The 21117-nt window shown below is 36.4% G+C and overlaps 2 protein-coding genes, 2 long non-coding RNA genes and 3 other non-coding genes across 7 annotated transcripts; 5 read left to right on the top strand and 2 right to left on the bottom strand.

Annotated features, from left to right (window-relative positions):
• Positions 1-429: 429 nt before the first annotated feature.
• Positions 430-6479, bottom strand: LOC111783399 (30-kDa cleavage and polyadenylation specificity factor 30). Its single transcript, XM_023664325.2, has 7 exons — positions 5907-6479; positions 4581-4964; positions 3513-3675; positions 3298-3408; positions 3024-3092; positions 1737-1823; positions 430-1575 (listed from the first exon to the last, which is right to left on the bottom strand). Exons 1-7 carry the CDS (start codon positions 6311-6313, stop codon positions 670-672), a joined length of 2127 nt encoding a protein of 708 aa, XP_023520093.1. The 5' UTR covers positions 6314-6479; the 3' UTR covers positions 430-669.
• Positions 6480-7332: 853 nt separating this feature from the next.
• Positions 7333-12078, bottom strand: LOC111782552 (cationic amino acid transporter 1). Its single transcript, XM_023663315.2, has 4 exons — positions 11992-12078; positions 10783-11215; positions 8496-9269; positions 7333-8226 (listed from the first exon to the last, which is right to left on the bottom strand). The coding sequence occupies exons 2-4, from the start codon at positions 11201-11203 to the stop codon at positions 7664-7666; spliced, it is 1758 nt and encodes a 585-aa protein (XP_023519083.1). The 5' UTR covers positions 11204-11215; positions 11992-12078; the 3' UTR covers positions 7333-7663.
• Positions 12079-14744: 2666 nt separating this feature from the next.
• Positions 14745-16912, top strand: LOC111783707 (uncharacterized). Its single transcript, XR_002813402.2, has 3 exons — positions 14745-14976; positions 15505-15821; positions 16723-16912. It is a non-coding gene; the product is annotated as an uncharacterized LOC111783707 (long non-coding RNA).
• Positions 14746-14848, top strand: LOC111783727 (U6 spliceosomal RNA). Its single transcript, XR_002813410.1, has one exon. It is a non-coding gene; the product is annotated as a U6 spliceosomal RNA (small nuclear RNA).
• Positions 16913-17680: 768 nt separating the features above from the next.
• On the top strand, positions 17681-19844 carry LOC111783706 (uncharacterized). The gene is made up of 3 exons (XR_002813401.2): positions 17681-17917; positions 18446-18765; positions 19651-19844. It is a non-coding gene; the product is annotated as an uncharacterized LOC111783706 (long non-coding RNA).
• LOC111783728 (U6 spliceosomal RNA) lies at positions 17688-17790 on the top strand. Its single transcript, XR_002813411.1, has one exon. It is a non-coding gene; the product is annotated as a U6 spliceosomal RNA (small nuclear RNA).
• A 640-nt stretch (positions 19845-20484) lies between the features above and the next one.
• On the top strand, positions 20485-20587 carry LOC111783726 (U6 spliceosomal RNA). Its single transcript, XR_002813409.1, has one exon. It is a non-coding gene; the product is annotated as a U6 spliceosomal RNA (small nuclear RNA).
• The last annotated feature ends 530 nt before the right edge of the window (positions 20588-21117 follow it).

The raw sequence follows: 21117 nt of genomic DNA, 5'->3' as shown, positions 1-21117 counted from the left end.
AACTTATGGTTAAAAAATGAGTGTTCTGACTTGAGTCAATCTTACGATAAAAAACCTCCTATGAGAAAAAAAAAAAAAACATACTAAATGTGAGAATAGTTTTTACTTAGTCTTCATTCTTAAAAACAATTCAAGATGAGTAGATAAACGTAGTTATGTCACAGAAAATGTACCATCAAGTGCGGAATCTGAATTTCAAGTCACGAGCATGAAAAATTTGAAAAATTTGAAATTATTGACTCTTCGATCCCCAAACCAAACCAAACCAAATCTATGCCTCTTAGAAGCTATCTTTCCATTTCTCCCATCTGTCTAGTAGATGGGTAAAGCAGATCAAAAGTAAAATATATCCACCAGAGATGGAAAGAACTTGGCATTAGACATAGCACATATGGAGGGGCGAGAGGGGAAAGACATAACACCTTCACATCATCCAATATCGACTTTATGAGATTCTTCCCATTACCTGAAAGTTCTTTTACAAATTTGTAAATCATTGTATGAATTATGACTCTGCTCACAAAAAGTTAGCTAAAGTGGAAGGTATAAAATGAAAAGACAGAAAAGTGAGTACTCCAGTTTTAGAACTTACAACAACAACATCAAGTTCAACGATGTCTCTCCTAAGCAGGAAGACGTCCCAGGTCAGATGTAACTAACTACAAGTAATCACTCATCAGAGATTGCAGTTGCATCTCCTCCTTCCGAGCCTCTCCGCTTCTTCTTCCCTTCTCCATGCCTCGATCGTCGAGGTGCCTCGTCCTCACTTTCACTTTCTTCATTCCTAGAGGTGGTTCCTAGCCCATATTGCTCATCAGGATAAGTTTTTGACTGCTTATATTGCATTTCTTCATCATGTCTAGGTATCTCCTGGCCCTTGTTTTGGTCTGGACCTGTAATATATCTATCATTCCGATCACTACCCGGTCCTCCCCTTTGGTCCCTCTTAGCAGCTCGATTGATGTTTTGAGATGACGGTAATGCAGGAGGTGGATACAACGGAGACACGCCCATAGGACGACCAGGTCGAGCTGGGTTAGGACCAGGAACCCCCATCCCACCCATAAAGGGACCACGTCCTTGACCCATCATCATCCCAAATCCACCAGGAGGGAACATGACCCCAGGTTGAGAAGGTCGTCCACGGAACATCATAGCAGCTGGGGGATTCATAAAATCACCGGGAAACCTAGGACCGTATGGACCAAAACCACGAGGAGCCATTCCAAACATGTCAGGCATGGGATATCCGTCAGGTGTAACAGGACCATAAGGCAGCCCATCCGGACCCATCATCCCAGGTGGAAAACCCGGCATTCCATGAAAGGGTCTAGGACCACGTCCCATTGGCATATGTGGAGGCCACATGATTCCTCTGCCCCTTCCTCTGCCCTGAGCTGGTAAACCAACGGACTGGCCAAGGCTCTCCTCCTCCTCCTCCTCTTCACTGTCTTCCTCTTCCTCTTCTTCGTTATCCTCGAACGGGACAATATCTGGGTTCTCACTTCCAATGCCAGGATTAACTCCCCTTGCTTTCTCCTCTTCTCGTTTCAATTCTGCTGCTACTGAGACGGCCTGATCACAAAAGTAACAAAAATAAACTAAGGAAATTCATCTAGAGCTAAATTCTGAAACTGCCATTATCACTTCCTCAAATTTCATCTTCTTCCTCGCCTGCTTGAATATGTAATCCTTATTTTGTCATGGGAATGTATTTCAAAGTTTTCAAAGCATACCATGAGTTCACCATCTGGCTCAAGATAAAGCAAAGAAGCCAGCTGCTCACCAATAGAGGGCTCTAGCTCTTGGCAATCTCTACTGATCTACACTTGTAAGAGTACGAGAAAAATGATGGCTCAATTAGTATCCAATGCTACCACTGACTGCAGAACAGGATATGAAGTAAAAAAAATATCTTCTTCAAAGAATTATTCTCCACGAACATGAATGGTCGACAGGAAACAAATCAAAGCAATGAGCAGAAACAGGGTGCCAATTAAACAGATATTACAAGATAAACGCGATGCTAAACTCTACCCGGCAACATTAGCAATCTGAATAGTGCAACACTGCTCTTGGAGAAATCTTGAAGTATTGTTTACAAAAATGTCTTTTGATAACAACATTGAACCAACTCAACAAAGTTGCCAACCCAAAGAAGTAGCTAGGATTAATAGAAGAGCAGTAAAACTAATAGAGGATACAGTAAAACAAGCAACAACACAGTAACTTAAAAACAAAACAAAGACTTGTGAACAAGGGTGATGGGCGGAGGAACAGTGCACCACTAGAATTACGGCTGCTGTTCTGCATTCTGAACTGATCAGCATACATGTTCAAGATTCCATTGGAATCATTTCATGTTTTTGTTGGCTTCAAGCCTTTATTTAAGTCTATTATGTTTGCGCCAACGTTTTTAATTGCAGTCAAGGAAAGAATTCATGAAGTGGTGGTTATTTTAGCAGGAAAATGAAGCTTGCATTACTTGCGATGGTTCTGACAGTCTAATGTTAGTCTATTGCTGCCTACTGTGCTTTTCTCAAATTCTTGACAAAATTCATGCTCTCAAGTTAAAGAGCGAGGACAATCAGGATTTTCCATCCCTCATGATTGTATCAATCATGTTAGCCCTCTCTGCTAAATGATTCCTGTAAGATTAAGTAAAATAAAGATCGCATGGTCTACATGAGGCAGAGTGTCATTTCTAGTAACTTCCTTGAAACTAAATCCTAGAGAAAGCTCCCAGATCCCCCACAAGGGGAAAAAAATAAAGAAGAATAAACTTTCATCCAAAAGATTGCAAGTTCTTAAGAATGCTCAGATAATTTGATTTCAACAAAACCAGTAATATCTATTATCACCAGAAAGTGCAGAACAATATAATAATAATAAACATAAGAAATAAAAGAAGTGGGAAATATTTTCAAGAGTTCAGAACACAAGTGAAAGTAGAAGCATCCAAACACATCAGCAGATGTAAATATAAATAGAAATCTTTCTTCATCAAGCTCGGGATTCTATACCTTTACTGGTAAGTTTTCATTATATGGATTCCTCAAATGACGAGTTTTCTGGAAGGATAGTTCACATAACTGCAAGTAAAAAAGTCAAAATTATTCATCGCATCATACAGTACTCAAATCGACAGCAACAAAATCATCCTTCACAACATAATTTAGTTTGACCTCTAGGCTTTATCATGCATTTGACAAATTCAGATTTTAGCTAGCTTCCAGGTATCATAGAAAATAAAGACAATACTTTCTGCATAAAACTATAGATCTAAAAAAATGAAACCTTCAGCCATTTGAGTGAAAAGTTTTGCCCATAATGTGCAGTTCCATGTGCATATTTCCAATTGCCTCCACTGACAGATCCACCAATTCTGGTCATCATCTTTGCACAACCCTAAGCAGCCATTGCTAAATCAGTATGATTATCTCAAACAAACACACATCGATCCTCAATGACCAAGTAGTGTCATACACAAACACAATGTGAATGATTAGCACCTGAAAATGCCGAGTCCGATTGACTGAGAAAATCAAAATAACGTTATCAGCAGAATCAAAAGCTTCATTAAGTTTGGCTTCATTGCTTCTTTGAGTTGCCCATACCCCTTGTTGTACAGATAATTCCAAATTCTCGCGGTTGCAACTTTTAACAATAAAGTACCTAATTTTTTAAAAATAAATTAGGACATTCAGAGTATTTAAAAGGTTCATGTAAGAGCCTGAGCTTTTTTCTTTTTGCAAAATTATATTGAGAATGGGTAACCACTTGTCTTTATCAGAAGATGAATGGAAAAGGTTACAGAACCAAAATAGGGTATCCCCCTTGCTAATAAAGTTCTACAGAAAACAACTCTACCTAGCATAAATTACAAAGGGGGTATAATTATAAAGCTGGAGAGACTACATAAACTTCAAGTATTAAAGCAAACTAAATCAAAAAGGTCTGCAAGAAGTGTCAATCCACAGATTTAATGAGACCCTAACATAACAGAATAAGAGCTATGAGCCATTAGATTCTAGCCAATCAATAGCAGAACCAACAAAGTGTTGGGGAAAGTAGTTTCTTGACTCTTGGCAATTGACATGAGATGAATTGAAATGGAACATGAGCACATGGTAATGAAGCTTAGGCATAGAATTCAATAGCTTGATACAGAACTGGTAAAATAATTAATACCTTAGGATGATACCATCCATGCCCTTCTATATTCTTGCGTTTCTTCCCAATGAAAGCAAGTTTTCTGATATTGAGGAAAAAAAAAATGATACCCTTCACCAAGCCCAAAGGTAGCTCGTATTGTGCTCACCAAAGGAGCAATTCTTCTCAAAATTTTAAAAGGTACTAAGTTGGAATCCCATTCTAACTAAAGATTCTTGTGGTACAAGGACTACAAATTAATAGGAAGAAAAACAATGTTGACTACTGCGGCTTAAAGTAACCAAACAAAATCACAAATATGATAGTGCTGAAGGTTAAATAACAAATCTCTGCAACACTGTTTCCATATGATACAAAAACTGAGTTGAAGTAATATGCAAAAAGACTTCAGGTCGCATCAGACACACCTAGATATTCCTGGAGGCAAAGACGTTGCAGTTGTGTTTAGTTGATTGGGCTGGCCATTAGAAAGACCTTGTGTCTGAGTCTGGCTGGTTTGTTGTGCAGTCTGTTGAGCTTGCGGCTGTTGGACATCAGCAGATTCTGCTGCAGAAGGGTTTCCTAAAACTCCTTGAGTAACAGGGGCCGGACCCTGAGGAATCTGAGATTTTTCATTCTGTTGGGATAAGCCAACTCCACGTTGTGAAAAGAATTTGTTTGAGGAACCATAATTGTATGAACCTAATTGCTGTATTTTCTGAAGGATTTCTTCCACTGGAGGTGGAGGTCCAGGCAGCTTTGCGTGCCTATATCGACAATCAGAACCATTTGGACAGAAACCAAACTTGTACCTGCAGTTACAGTGTTTAGCCGTCAGATGTATAACATCCAATGTTTTTTAAAGAACAAAAATCGGGCCAAAAAGATGTACAGCAGAAATTAAGATTATGTTAATGCAATAAATGTCGTCCAAGTAAAACCAGGGAATCATTTTGTAAAAACTTGAATGAGGATTTCACAAGATCTAGCACCATAAATATATCTAACTATAACATCAATTCTACATGTATTAGTTATGTTCTTATTGCAGCCATACGCATGCATAGTCTTAAAACTTAAATATCCTTAGAGGAATCATTAATTTCATCGATGGAGGGAAAACACAAGAAAAGAAGTATGCATTCAAACAAGGTCCAACACTACCTACTACTACTTTGCTCATATAGTAGTGGCGTAGGGATACTCCATTTCATTATTTTTCTCTCTAGGGTCCTTTTCACAGGTCCTTGATAGTTCCACTAAAAGAATAATGACACAGTTGTTGGGTGGCAAAAACTTTAAAGAAAAGGCTTGAAACTCTATGGATTAATGAAGCTAAGGCCATCTCATGAGCTTTATGGTTAAAAGGGAATTCTAGAATGTAACCAAGAAAGGAAAGAGATCGGAAGGAAGCTTGTGATTTGGATAAGTTTCTGTTCGTAGTGCCAACGACTTATGCAACTGTTCTTCATTTGCAATCTTGATGCTCTTTTGTATCCTCATGGGAGAATGTAGATTTTGTTTGCAAAATTATATATATAAAAGATGAAGGGCAAAAAATCCCCAGTCTAAAATCTAAGAACTGCATATGATACTAATAAATTCAACAACTAGGGATTAAGAAGAAGGGCATAAACGATAAGAGCAGAGATTGATCACCTCCTATTTAAAGAACACAAAGAAATTAAAGAACCAAGAGTGTAAATCTGACAAAGAGCCAAGACATAAATTGAATTCCAAGTTCCAAGACGTACATATTACACTCCTTAATATCTTCATTGGTATGTTTGTACACGCAATCCTGCTCACGGCACTCGCCATAGAGACGGAAGAATCGGCAAATGGGCATCCGAGACTTATCATACTGGTGAAGGAAGCCACAGGCGTCGCCCTTCATACAGAGGCTTCGAAGCCAATGCCGGCAAACCGTTTGCCGGAAGCTCCTCCGATTCCCGACGTTGCCGGTTGGGGCACCAGGAGCATCAGCTGTAGCAGCAGGACCGACGGCGCCGGCAACGGAGTTGGAGACGGCGGAAGCGGCGGGGAGGAAAGAAGAATCTGACTGGATTATGGGTAAGGAGGAGGTGGCGGCGGGGTTAGTGGGGCCGGCATCGAGGCCGCCCTCGAAATCGAAGCTGAGAACGCCCTCGGAATCCTCCATTAGGAAAGGGAAATCTTTACCGAATTAGGGTTCTGCAGAAGATCATAGCTCAAATCAAGAAGCAGAGACTGGAGAGTAGTAGTAACGAACTTGAAGGGAGTTGCAGGTATATGGGTTTTTCATTAGACAGTGAAAGAGACGAAGAATTTCAGTTTTATTTACTTTTTCTGCCATTGGGATCTTTTTTACCTTACGGGATGCGTTTCTTGGTCAAAATGACTCTTTTTATGTGACAATATGCTTTATTTTTAAATTCTAAATTTCCCACCTTCCGTTAATAACTAAAATTTCATAAAAATTTCATAAGACTCAAATATTAAATATTTATAATTATTTACTATTCAAAAAATGGTTGACAGGATAAACACAAAAGTCACCCAACCCTTATAATTTGAACTGGGTAGTTAGATTGTTGGAGTTGAACATTTGTCTCTTATGTAGTTTGGATTGTTCCGGTTGAACATTTGTCCCTTATTTCCAAAGAGAAGTACGAATATATTATCCGACGGTTAACCTAACCCATCCCTTATAGTTCAGATTGAGTCGGTCTGGATTGTCGAATTAAATGTACACCCCTAATCCAACTCTTACCGTTTGAGCCGGGTAGTTTGGATTGTTCTAGTGAACATTTGTCTCTTATTTTCTAGGACAAGCACGAAAAAGTCATCCAACCCTTTGAGCTAGATAGTCAAGTCTGAACATTTGTCAAAGTCACCCAAACTCTTATTTTCTAGGACAAGCACGACTTGGGCTGAATAGTCAAGTTGATCTAAACATTTGTCAAACTCACCCAAGCCTCGTAGTTGGGTAGTTTAGATTTTTTGAGTCGACGTGATTGTAAACATTTGTCTCTTATTTTTAAAGATAAGTACTAAAAAGTCACTCAACACGTGTATAGTTTGGGTGGAGTAATTTGGATTGTTCGGATCATATGGACATCGAATGTCCCACTCAAAACTAAAAAGTTGAAACCTGTATTGAACTATAAATAAAAATAATAGCGTACAACCTCGTAAACGTATACAAAATTTTTTGGTAATCCATAAATGATCAAATATTAAAAAACAATATATTTCAATAAATCTACCCAAATCTAAATTCTAAATTCCCAAAATGTGTAAAGTTGAGATTAACGATGAGTTTAGCATTAAAATATACATAACTGATCTTAGAACACTACCCACTTTCAAAATAACAATAAACTCACATTTACAGATGGATATCAACAACACACCAACCATCACTAAACCAACCAACCAATACAGTATAAATTTTACCTCTACTAACCAACATGAGATCCCTTTCATATATCCGAGTTAGTTCCAATTTCTTTCTTCTTTGGATTCCTATTCACACACTGCTATTACTTTCTTCTGCTGCTTGGATCTTCGACTCCATGGCAGTGTCGTAAGAAGCGTGCAACCCAAGCAAGAAATAGTAAACCAATAGAATCCCAGTCCAGATCGCAAACCTTTCAAATGAAGCTGCATCGATGGACCCAAGAAGGAAAAAGTTTATGGCGATGGATATTGAAGGCACCCATGGGACCAGTGGCACGCCCCACACCCGTGGCTTCTTGGCTTGTGGGACGCTGATCCATAGGGCTAGAGTTGAGAGGAACCATATCGGAGCGGTTACTGCGAAGCCGATCCACTCATCGCTTGTGGCCCAGTAAATGGCAGTTGCGGTTGAAGATCCCATTATCAGAAACAAGTAGATTATGAGCTTGTTTCTGTTGGACGACGTTGTTTCGCCGCTGACATAGTAGCGTCGGACGATAAGGGCTACGGCTACCAGCATGAAGATGAAGAGGGTGGAAATTGAGAGAAGGTTTGAGATTATCTCCAAGGGTGTGAAGAAGGCGATCAATGCTGTTGCAGCCAGCATTGATGCTGTTGCGTTCACTGGAGTTCCTGTTCAGAAAATTAGACGCGTACATCAGTATGATATTGAGTCTAATAGAACTCATCGACTCATATATCTAATAGACTTTAAAACTTTTAGAATTGCGTCTAACGGACTTCATAGAACCCTAAGAGCATACGATAGATGGTAAGCTTCTAAGCACATCAATCCTAGAATGTATTGGGGGCACAAAGACTGCTTATAAATTAGTAAGTCAGCTACAATCAGAAGTTCAAAAACATTTACGTAAGATAAATAGTACTGTTAGCAACCATACCGGTTCTTTCATTGACTTTGGCAAACCAGGGGGAGACCATGTGGGTCCTGGCAATGTGCGTGAGATACCGCGCCTGACCAACCGCACTGACTAACAGCACAGTGGTCATGCCTTTTATAGCACCGAGAGCAACAATGTACTTAGCCCAACCCCATCCAACGGCTTCAAAAGCCATTGCAAATGGTGCGTCTTCATCAATCTTCTGGTAAGGCTGCATGAGGCAGAGGGTAGCCGCAAGAATACAATAGGCTAAAGTGATGATCACCATGGACGTAACAAGACCAATAGGAATATCTCTAGACGGATTCTTAGTCTCCTCTGCCAATGTTGAAACAGCATCAAATCCAACGTATGAGAAGAACAACACGGCAGAAGCTACGAATATGCCGCGAGGGCCAAAGGGGGCAAAGGGAGTTAAGTTTTTGGGGTTGGCTTTGGTCAGCCCGGCAATGATGATGAAGACAATCACGGTAATGTGTAAAATGGAGGCAACGTAGTTGAGGCGGGAGGAGCCTTTAGTGCTCGCCACTGCAAACCCACAAATGACGATACTGAGGACGACGGCAATGGGGTCGAGACGGTTGTAGTTTTCAGCAAAAACAGAGACATGGATGCGGAAATCATTTGGTTGGTGGTTGCAAAGGGTGGCAAAGTATGACGTCCATGAACGGGCTACAGCAGCGCCGCCGATAACATATTCAAGGAGGATGTTGCCGGCAGCGACGAATGCCACGAAGTCGCCTAGTTCTACCCTTAGGTAGGCAAATGATCCACCTGAAAAAAAAAATGATATCGAGTTATTTCAATTGATTCATGCAAGTAAATTGCAAACATGAACAAAGTTTTTGAAACTTGAATGGTTTAACGTTTTTAAAAAAGATAAAAAGATTTATCAAATGCTAATTAAAGTTTATAAATTAAATTATACTATAAACAACATAAAACCAATGAAACAGCCATCCCAATCAAATTTAAATCACAACTGGTTGTTTCAAGAACCCAACTTTGTGTATTTTGTGTATTCATTGATTAAATTAATTTCCCTTCTAAAAACAATAATAATAATAACAGCTATCAACAAAGCTAATTTATATTATTTATTTGAAGTTCGATAAAAGTTAAATTATTTAAAATGTCACACTTTCTTATGTATCTCTATCTCTAGAAACCTGCCACATGTGCTACTATGTTAGCTTTATTTATTTAAGGAAACTTCAGCCACTTGAAAAGGACCTTCTACCTTATCTTTAAAATAATTTTTCTCTAAACTTAATTGACAGTTGTATAAATTATAGTTTGAAACTAATAACTGTAATAGTTTAAATATTAATATTCCATTTCATAGTAATTTATTTTTTTAGTTTTTTTAAAATATAGGCTTAAAAGCTTTATTTATTTGTTCTTTTCTTTGTCTATTTGTTATCACACACACACACACACACACACACATATATATATATATATATATATATATATATATATTTGAAATTTGGTTAAGGATTCACACAAATCCTTGACATTGATAAATTGTATAAAATGGTATGAAAAGAAGCCCACTTTTTAAACCCAAACAAATTTATTAAATGAGGTCTAAGATTTCAAATTTAGACCATTATTTATAATTAATTTTATTTGACTTCATTTAAAATCAAATCAAAATCATGAAAAAGTGGATGAAATTCTATCAATTTATTCTTCCGAAATTCAAGATTTTTTTTTAGAAAATACATTTTTAGTGCCTAAAATTTGGTGTATTTTCCTTTCAGACTTTTAATTCAAAATATTATTTTTTATTTTTTCTTTTCTGAAGTTTAGCTTTCCATTCATTTCTAGATTTTATATTTTAGATCATTTAATGACAAAATTCATAGAAACTATATTAATTATAATTTTTTTAAAAAAATTAAACTAATAAATAAGAATAAACAAAAAGACTAAAATTGAACATTATTGAAAAACTTGATAGTAAAAATTGATAAAATCTGATCTAAACTCACAACTTAGCTAAAAGTTAAGGTTAAAAAGGGCAAAAGAGAAGTTTTGGTGATAATAAAAATGTAATATTTGGAAAACTAGGGACATAGGGGTATAAATGGAATTTTAGAATAATTTTTTTAATTTAATAAATAATAAATGAGAATATGACCCTCATATTTCACTCGTGAGTTAATATATTATTCATAATTTAAAAAACTCAAAAACGATTTAAATAAAATTATTGGACATTGAGATTAATTTTATTACGATGTGAAGCATGTGAGAGATAGGTTTGGAAAGAAGCACGTACCGGCGGCCGGAATCTCGATGGCAAACTCAGTGTAACAGAAGACGGAAAGCATGGCGGAGACACCGGAGATTATGTAAGACAAGACGACGGCAGGGCCGGCGTGTCTCCTAGTCTCGAGACCTGTGAGGACAAATATTCCGGCGCCGATGACGGCACCGACGCCGAACCACATGAGGTCCCACCACGTGAGGCTCTTCTTCATCTCGTGCTGGCTTTGAGCCTTCATCTCGACAAGTTCGGTGTGCTCGGCCGACCGGGCCATGAGCCGGTCCAAGAGGCGAGCTGGTGTCGCCTTCAGCGCTTTTGTATAATTCCCCCAACTCTTAAATGACTCCTCTGGAAGAAAATCTTCCTTCGTACAGCCACAGGATCTTCTTCTGATCCCTTGGCCATCACCGGCGTTACTGTTTGGTTGCTCCATTCCTATTTCACACTGAAACAGTCAACCATAAACAACAGAAGTTTAGAAAATGAAATTCCCCCAAATTGAGAGAGAAATAAGTAATCTCAGCTCTGCCTCATTGTGTTTGTTTACCAAGAAAATGCATAAGCCTACAATAAATAATGGTTTAAAATTAAATCTCAGTTTTGCCCCTGTAATTGGGGCTTCGTCTTAAAAAGCGATCAACATTTTGAAAACACAAATCAATTTAATTCCAGTAAACTCCAATTTCAACTTCTATCCATTTGAGTTCTACTTGAAAACCATTTCCACAATTAGGAAAACGCCGACATCTAAATGAAGAGAATCAATTTAGATTCATTTACATTTGCACAGAATCAAAATCATAAACAATGCAGGAACCAGAATGAGATCTAAACCTAATCAAAATGAAATTGAAACCTATATAACAGAAGAGGTCAAAATCACAAAAGAATTATGAAGCATTTAAGTCGCCGAAAACATAGCAAAATCAAAATCACAAAAAGATTATGAAGCATTTTAAGTCGGCGAAAACACAGCAAAATCAAAACAAGTTCTGTTAATGGAGATACAAGCATTTCAAAATCCGCCAGAAAGACGCAAATTCGAATATGAGACGACTCAAGTCGCATTATCACTATTCCGTGCTAAAACAAAAACAAAAACCGCAATCGCCATCGCCATCGCCATCGTCATTGCCATTTCACAGAACCTCACATTTTCAAACATTTTAAAAACAAAAATCAACTCACAGATTCCGAGAGAGAAGGAGAAGAAAAACTGACCTGGCGACGGCGAGAGGTGAGAGAACTCAGGCGACCGGAAAATAAAAGAAGGGGAAGAGAAAGTGCTTAAGTCAAGGCGGGAAGACGGAAGAGAGGGAAAAATGGGTTATAAAGGTAGAAAACCGGAAGAAAGAAGGAGAAACGACCGACGACAGCCGGTACACTATGGTTTCAGACTCCGGAATTTGACAACGAACTGCCACCTGGCGGTTAATGGTACGGTCAGCTGAGGTTTCTAAATTTAATCATTTTAAGAAGATTCACGTTTTACTAAAGCGTTAAAAGGGAATATACGACACGTCGTATCTCCAAATCAGACTGACTCGAGTCCTTTGCCTTTGAAATCGCTTTGGATTATCGACTTTTTCAGACTATTGTCGTCCAACCAAAATCAAGGTTTCTATTTAAAAAATTGAATTTAAATAAATTTTCACTCTCTCAATTTCCTGATTTAGTTTCTAATTTTTAATTTAACTGCTCCAGAAAAAAAAAAAAAAAAATCAATTTTTATTTCTGAAATTATAATAATTTGTGCAATAATTAAACTTAATTTAATATTAATTTGGATAGGACTATTCACGATAGTTGAAATTAATGAGTTTATGAATATTTTATAAAATTAATTTAGTAAATGTGATATTAATTAAGATCTAATTAGGTCCCTATCATACAACTAAGTCAATTGAACTTTATTATAAACGTAAAACAAATATAAATTCATTATTTATGGAAAAGAAGTAATAAATGAATACCCAAAAATAAAAAATTTGTAACTTAAAAAATTACCTCATTTTCATTAATATTTTATTTTTAAAAAAATACTATTTTAAAAATCCAAAATTTTGAAAATGGCTGGGCTAGATTTTAAAAATATTTTTGAAACTAAGGAAGAGTTATATCACTAGATAACTCGGGACTATCCAACCCAACCCATAAATTTTTTTTGGTTTGGGTTAGTTAAATTCGGGTTAGTTAAGGAATTTACATATTTTTTACCGAGTTAACCCGACCAACCCAAAAATAGGATTACAACATAACCCAAAGTTACCCTCCACTACTTTTAAAATTATTATGAGTATTAATAATACTAGACGTTTGTAACTGATGTTTGTGATGTGTTGTGACTTCTGTTTGATATTTGAGATTTATAGGATTTTAGCTATTGGATAAATATGAGTTTTTAAATGATTAAAAAAAGAACAACCCGACCACCCAACCAACCCAAAAATAAGGGTTTTGTCGTGAAGTCTGTTCGAGATGCTCGGGTCACCAACTCAACTAATCTAAAATTTTGAATTGGTCTAAAATATTTTTTTAATCTAAGTCCTGTACACTTTATTTGCAACCAGATTTTAAAATGAATTTGGAAATTATAATTTTTTTTTTTTTTTTTTTGAAAAAATTGAGAATGATATCCTATAGACATAACAATTCTTTCATTTTTTTTTGTATTATTATATATATTTTTAGTTCAATTCTATACCTAAATTATAAAATTGTTTATATCACAAATAAAGAATTTTTTTAATTGTATTTGATATATTAAATATTAAAAAAATTAATATGTTTTAAATACATAAAATACTGTATATATATATATATAATTGACTTCTTAACTGCTTATTAACCAGATTCACTACTAAAAAAACACCTGATGTTGACCATGCTGAAAGACACGAAAGTATAAGTAATGTCAGTTGGCAAAATAGTGGTAAGTATCTGTTAGTGCAAGCATAATAACTCTATCGGTAATTTGATAGTGAAGCAGAGTCTAATAAAACGTGAATACATACCTTATTATCTAAGAGGAAGTAGAAATAACCGAGTGATCTATTTATTGTTTCAACTTACTATCAATAAATTATATCTCAAATTCTCGTTGTAGATAACCTTAAAACGTGCCCGCTGTGTGAATGCCTATATAAATAAGGTCATTATTAACTTCCTATTAAATAAAATAATATATATATATATATATATATATATATATATATATATATATAAACACATGCATTCCCCATATTCCCTGGGATGAATCATTAAAAAGTAATAATAAAATCCCTAGTTGACTTATTTCAATCCATCCCTTTTTTTAAATTAAAAAATGACGTCAGTTTAGTTGCAATATACCTAATTAATAAAATAAAATAAAATAAAATAACTTTGACCTTATCTAAAGCCATTTCTTTTCCGTAATTAAAAATTTCAATTTGATATTTAATATTTTTAATATTTTTAAAATTATGGAGGACCGTTAGAAAACGTTAAAATTGACTGATAGGACTATTATATTTTTTAAAAGAAGAAAAGTAAAAAACAATTTGGATTATGAATAAGATTTTTATTTATTTTAAAATAATTTAATAAAATTTGAAATTATTCCAGAAATAATATGAAGAAATTTGGTTAGGGGTTTAAATTTGAGATTATATGAAAGTTTTAATAAACACGTAAATTTTATTTTTTAAATTTAATTAGTAATTATGTTTAGGAGTATGAGTGACAGTTTTGGAGTACGGGAATTTGTAGTTATTTTTATTTTTTAAAATTCTGAAATTTGAAATAATTTATCTGAGCATAAATAAAATGTTAAATTTTTAATGCCTTTTGAAATGTAAATGAACAAAGAAAATAAATATTCGTAATAAATAACAATTAATATGGGCCTATGCACGGCCCAATCTCTTACTATCCCACATCGCTTAGTTTTAAATAAATTGAGCGTTTATATTGTGCAAGCGATACTAATGGATTGTCCCTTCGGGGACATCCGATAAAATTGGAACGATACAGAGAAGATTAGCATGGCCCCTGCGCAAGGATGACACGCACAAATCGAGAAATGGTCCAAATTTTTTTTGCTAAATTACCGATTGTTGTGATTTTACGACCTTACCCCTCCCAGATTTATCGTTTTCTCCTCTGGCCATGGAGAGCTCGCAGCATCCATGGCTTCCTTCTTGGTCGTCGTCTTCTTCCGACACCGTATGTATTCATCGGTTTCTATTTATTTTTGGGTTTTCCATATTTTTCTACTTTCAAGTTGCATGCATTAGCTCGTTTTCTAGCAATTTTGTCCGAAACAACTGATTTCGGTGCGGAAAAGCTTGAATTCCTGCATTAGGGTTACGTCTGCCTTCCTGATTCTCTCTTTCCCTATACGTTTGATTTAAACTATCTATGAGTGCTGGTTTGAGTTGGATTTTGGTGCTTTATCATTTTCTTTTCCTACGAGGAAGACGGATGGAGAATCCAATTAGGGTTTCGTTCATGATTTTTGGTTTCTCAGTGTTCAATTGAGCCAACTCTTCGCTGTACTATGTGTTCCGCTTCATTCTTGTTTGTAGGTTATGAATTGAATACGTTTCTTCTATCTTGCTTGGCCATGGAATATGATTGCGAACAAGTAATGTAAACAAAATGCTCTGAAATTGGATCTGGGTTTATGGAGAACAAGATAGTATTGGGATTTTTGTTTATCTTGGATTTGTAATTGAATGGTATTTCTTTCAGGGAGAACCAAGAAGATGTCAACTTATTGTTGCTATTCACCAAGATCATAAGCACCAATTTGTTCATTCAGCTCAAACTGTGACAACATCATCCGATGATCTAAGAAGATACCAAGCATTTGATCGCATTTGATCGCTTCCCCCTCACAGCACAGGGGAAGTAGTTGACACCCTTGACATGAAGAACAGATGAACCCTCGTGCAGTGACAATAGATCCTGCACTATAGGCCTCCAGAAGACTGCCCTGCCATGGCTATTTGCTTGCTCTTCTTTCTAAAATGGAAAGGGAACGCTGTTTCTTAAGGCGTGCCGACCTGGTGAGTGTTTGTTATGATTATGTTAGATCATGAACAGCTTGTTTTACGTTATTTGGTCCTAGAATCCAGACTGTTTTGGGTTGATTAGGTACCTTGTAGGGATGTTTAAGGCTCGTGAACTAACCAATAGGAATTAAGGTCTACTTGGTACACGTTGTCACCCACATAGGGAATTCTAGGAATGATGGAGGGTATACTACTACTGATTTAGCCCTCTCATGTCTAGAGGGGTGTCACCCACATAGGGAATTCTAGGAATGATGGAGGGTATACTACTACTGATTTAGCCCTCTCATGTCTAGAGGGGAGCCATGACCTTATACTTTTCCAATTCGAAGAGGGTGGTATGAACAAGTAGTTTAACATTCTATCTTGAAAAAGCAGTGCACATGTAGTTACTATTCTAGCTTGAAAGAGCAGTGAACATGTAGTCACTATTCTTAAGGTAGGTAGTTTACGGTTCTAACTCGAGGAGAGTAGTAAGAACACATGTTCCAATCTGAAAAGGCAATGTAATAGGTAATTTACTAGTATTAGGAACAGACCGTTGTTGCTCAACACCACTAGGAAGAATCTTTCGAATAGAGCCTAGTAGGTATACACGTGTGGAGTACGATCATCGTTCTTAGAGCAAAAGGGCTCCTCCATATGTATGAGAAGTATCTTAGGACCTTTCTAAATGCACCTTTAGCAAATGGACAAACGTACACACAGAGTACTAAAAACTCGGGGTTTAAATACATATGAACCAAAAAAACGTTAGTATAGACTTTGAGCCACAATTTTGGCTAACTCTAGACGAGGCATGAACACATAGCTTCAGGTTCTGTGTATGTGAATTAGGTTGACGAGAGCTCGTAAGTAGATTCCTCATTGAGTATTTTAATATTTTATTTTTCAGGTGACCAGTAGTTTACTAGTTATACCGAGGGACGTGTTGAGTCGGTGGTTGTGGAGGGTACGTTGATCCGAGTTTTGTAAACTACTTGTTTATAACTTTTTGAAACACCCTTGGTTTGTAAATGAACTTTGTATAGCGCACACGTGTAAAACTAGTATTGTTATAATGTATTTATGTTAAAGTTTGTTCATTCTTTAGTTTAAAAGTGAAATTTTTTATCGAATTTTTATTCTTGGGCTAGTGTGATGGTTCGGCGGGTCGTTTACAATAATTCTCCATTATAAAATGTGAAGCTAAAAAATTATGAATTTTCACTATTTATATTAAGAAGTCTAAAATACACTTCTCAAAAACTAATTTACTAGATGAATATTTATAATTCAAAAATCATACCAAATTTAAAAGGTATTGCCAGCAAATTTCTTGAAAACTCTCTTAATTGTGCATTTTGCTCGTGTTTTTGTGGTTCATTATATGTTAGGAAAATATTTTCATTAAAGTGAGACTTTATAAGAAGGTACAAATTGCGACACGTTTTGAAATTTGAAATCCTTATGTTAAACACACGTGATAGTGAAGGAAAATGGGTCTAGAATACCGTAAAAGTAGTATAAGATAAGTAACTATATGAAACAAGTTTTAAGAAATATTTGTATTAGTGATTATGACGATGGACACGTGTCAATCTAATTATATTTTGGACCACGCTGTTTGCCATCAAGAGTAGATGGGAATTTGTAATTATTTTTATATTTTAAAATTCTGAAATTTGAAGTAATTTATCTCAAACAGAGCATAAATAAAATGTTCCATTTTTAATGCCTTTTGAAATGTAAATGAACAAAGAAAATAAATATTCGTAATAAATAACAATTAATATGGGCCAGCCAAATCTCTTACTATCCCACATCGCTTAGTTTTAGATATATTAGGCGTTTATATTGTGTAGGCGATACCAAGCGATTGTCCCTTCGGGGACATCCGATAAAATTGGAACGATACAGAGAAGATTAGCATGGCCCCTGGGCAAGGATGACACGCACAAATCGAGAAATGGTCTAAATTTTTTTTCTAAATTACCAATTGTTGTGATTTTACGACCTTACCCCTCCCAGATTTATCGTTTTCTCCTCTGGCCGTGGAGAGCTCGCAGTATCCATGGCTTCCTTCTTGGTCGTCGTCTTCTTCCGACACCGTAAGTATTCATCGGTTTCTATTTATTTTTGGGTTTTCCATATTTTTCTACTTTCAAGTTGCATGCATAAGCTCGTTTTCTAGCAATTTTGTCCTAACCAACTGATTTCGGTGCGGAAAAGCTTGAATTCCTGCATTAGGGTTACGTCTCCTTTCCTGATTCTCTCTTTTCCTATACGTTTGATTTAAGCTGTCTATGAGTGCTGGTTTGAGTTGGATTTTGGTGCTTTATCATTTTCTTTTCCTACGAGGAAGACGGATGGAGCATCCAATTAGGGTTTCGTTCGTGATTTTTAGTTTCTCAGTATTCAATTGAGTCAACTCTTTGCTGTACTATGTGTTCCGCTTCATTCTTGTTTGTAGGTTATGAATTGAATACGTTTCTTCTATCTTGCTTGGCCATGGAATATGATTGCGAACAAGTAACGTAAACAAAATGCTCTGGAATTGGATCTGGGTTTATGTAGAACAAGATAGTATTGGGATTTTTGTTTATCTGGGATTTGTAATTGAATGGTGTTTCTTTCAGGGAGATCCAAGAAGATGTCAACTTATTGTTGCTATTCACCAAGATCATAAGCATCAAATATTTGTTCATTCAGCTCAAACTGTGACAACATCATCCGATGATCCAAGAAGATACCAAGCATTTGATCGCATTTGATCGCTTCCCCCTCACAGCACAGGGGAAGTAGTTGACACCCTTGACATAATGAACAGATGAACCCTCATGGAGTGACAATAGATTCTGCACTATAGGCCTCCAAAAGACTGCCCTGCCATGGCTATTTGCTTGCTCTTCTTTCTAAAATGGAAAGGGAACGCTGTTTCTTAAGGCGTGCCAACCTGGTGAGTGTTTGTTATGATTATGTTAGATCATGAACGGCTTGTTTTACGTTATTTGGTCCTAGAATCTAGTTGTTTGCTTTACGGACTGTTTTGGATTGACTAGGTACCTTGTAAGAATGTTTAAGGCCATGACTTTAAGGCCATGACTAGGTACCAATAGGAATTAAGGTCTACTTGGTGTTACCCACATAGGAATTCTAGGAATCATGGAGGTATACTACTACTGAGTTAGCCTTAGCCTTAGCCTGGTCATGCCTAGAGAGTCATGACTTTATACTTTTCCAACTCGAGGAGGATGGTATGAACAAGTAGTTTACCCTTCTAGCTTGAGAAAGTAGTGAATATGTAGTTACTATTCCTAAGGCAAGTAGTTTACCGTTCTAACCTGGGGAGGGTGGTATGAATAGGTAGTTTACTGTTCTAGCTTGTAAAGGCAATTTGACAGGTAGTTTACTAGTCCTATGAACAGGTAGTTGTTGCTCGACACCACTAGGAAGAATCATCCGAATGGAGCCCAGTAGGTATACACGTGTGGAGTACGATCATCGTTTTTAGAGCAAAGGGGCTCCTCCATACATTTGAGAATTAACCTAGGGCCTTTCTAGGGTTACAGTGACTCAATATGCATTTAGCCCAAGGTTGACTACGTAAAACTCAGAGTTTTAGATCACTCCTTAAAGGAGGTATGCATAGGGGTTTAAATATATATGAACCATAAAAGGTTAGCATAGACTTTGAGCCACAATTTTGGCTAACTCTAGGGGGTATGAGCACACAACTTCAAACTTCAAAGTGCGTGTATATGAATTTAGTTTGACGAGAGCTCATAAGTAGATTGCTTACGGAGTATATTAATACTCACTATTACTATATTTTATTTTCCAGGTGACCAGTAGCTTACTAACCATAGTGAGGGACGTGTTGAGCCGTGTGGTTGCGGAGGGTACGTTAATCCGAGTTTTGTGAACTACTCGTTTATAACTTTTGAAACACCCTCAACCCTTGGTTTGTGAATGAATTCTGTTGGGTACACCTTTAAAACTTACTAGTATTGTTATAATAATTTGTATTCTCATGCATTGAAAGCGGGTCGGGTCGCTACAATAATTCTCAAAACTCATAATTTTCACTTCTCAAAAACTAACTTACTACATGAATATTCACTATTGATCGAGTGAACCTGAATATAAGTAGAATTCAAATTACATACCCATCGTACCAAATTTGAAAGTTATTGTCAACAAATTTCTTGAAAACTCTCATTAAAATATTTTCATTTATAAGTACAAATTACAACACTTTTTAAAATTTAAAATTTGAAATCTTGAAGATAAACACTCGATAGTGAAAGAAAAACACGTGATAGTGGAAGGCAAATAGGTCTAGAATACTGTTTTTAAGAAATGGTTGTAGGAGTCGACTATGACAATAGTAATTATTTAGGGTTTAGGAACCCGTTTATATCCTATTATATTTTGGAATTTGTAATTATTTTTATATTTTAAAATTCTGAAATTTGAAGTAATTTATCGCAAACAGAGCATAAATAAAATGTTCCATATTTAATGCCTTTTGAAATGTAAATGAACAAGGAAAATAAATATTCGTAATAAATAACAATTAATATGGGCCTAGGCATGGCCCAATCTCTTACTATCCCACATCGCTTAGTTTTATATCTATTAAGCGTTTATATTGTGTAGGCGATACCGAGAGGTCGTCCCTTCGGGGACATCCGATAAAATTGGAACGATACAGAGAAGATTAGCATGGCCCCTGCGCAAGGATGACACGCACAAATCGAGAAATGGTCCAAATTTTTTTTTCTAAATTACCAATTATTGTGATTTTACGACCTTACCCCTCCCAGATTTATCGTTTTCTCCTCTGGCTGTGGAGAGCTCGCAGTATCCATGGCTTCCTTCGTTGTCGTTTTCTAGCAATTTTGTCTGAAAACTGATTTCGATTCGGAAAAGCTTGAATTCCTGCATTAGGGTTACGTCTCCCCTCCTGATTCTCTCTTTCCCTATACGTTTGATTTGAACTATCTATGAGCGCTGGTTGCTTTGCAGGAGTTTGATTTTGGTGCTTTATCATTTTCTTTTCCTACGATTAGGGATTCGTTCATGATATTTAGTTTCTCGGTGTTCAATTGAGCCAACTCTTTGCTGTTCTGTGTTCCGCTTGATTCTTGTTTGTAGGTTATGAATTGTGTTCCGCTTGGGTCAGTTTGATTGAGTGACTCCAACAACTATAAAATTCACAACTCGACTCTTTTTCACTAAGCTTGATATCCGTAGTCTTGTCTGTCGAATTCTCTATAATGGTCGACACCGTCCTCTTGGTTAAGGT

Source organism: Cucurbita pepo, chromosome 20 (assembly GCF_057944985.1).
Source record: "Cucurbita pepo subsp. pepo isolate OVF chromosome 20, ASM5794498v1, whole genome shotgun sequence".
Taxonomy (NCBI): Eukaryota; Viridiplantae; Streptophyta; class Magnoliopsida; order Cucurbitales; family Cucurbitaceae; genus Cucurbita; species Cucurbita pepo.
This window is presented reverse-complemented; position numbering and strand designations above follow the sequence as displayed.

Coding starts and splice junctions, on each gene's coding strand:
- LOC111783399 (XM_023664325.2), bottom strand. CDS start 6,313: ATGGAGGATTCCGAGGGCGTTCTCAGCTTCGATTTCGAGGGCGGCCTC. Junction 3,409..3,512: donor ATCGGACTCGGCATTTTCAG/GTGCTAATCATT, acceptor ATGGCTGCTTAG/GGTTGTGCAAAGATGATGAC. Junction 1,576..1,736: donor AGCCAGATGGTGAACTCATG/GTATGCTTTGAA, acceptor TTTTGTGATCAG/GCCGTCTCAGTAGCAGCAGA.
- LOC111782552 (XM_023663315.2), bottom strand. CDS start 11,203: ATGGAGCAACCAAACAGTAACGCCGGTGATGGCCAAGGGATCAGAAGA. Junction 9,270..10,782: donor CATCGAGATTCCGGCCGCCG/GTACGTGCTTCT, acceptor TTTTTTTTTCAG/GTGGATCATTTGCCTACCTA. Junction 8,227..8,495: donor CAAAGTCAATGAAAGAACCG/GTATGGTTGCTA, acceptor TTTTCTGAACAG/GAACTCCAGTGAACGCAACA.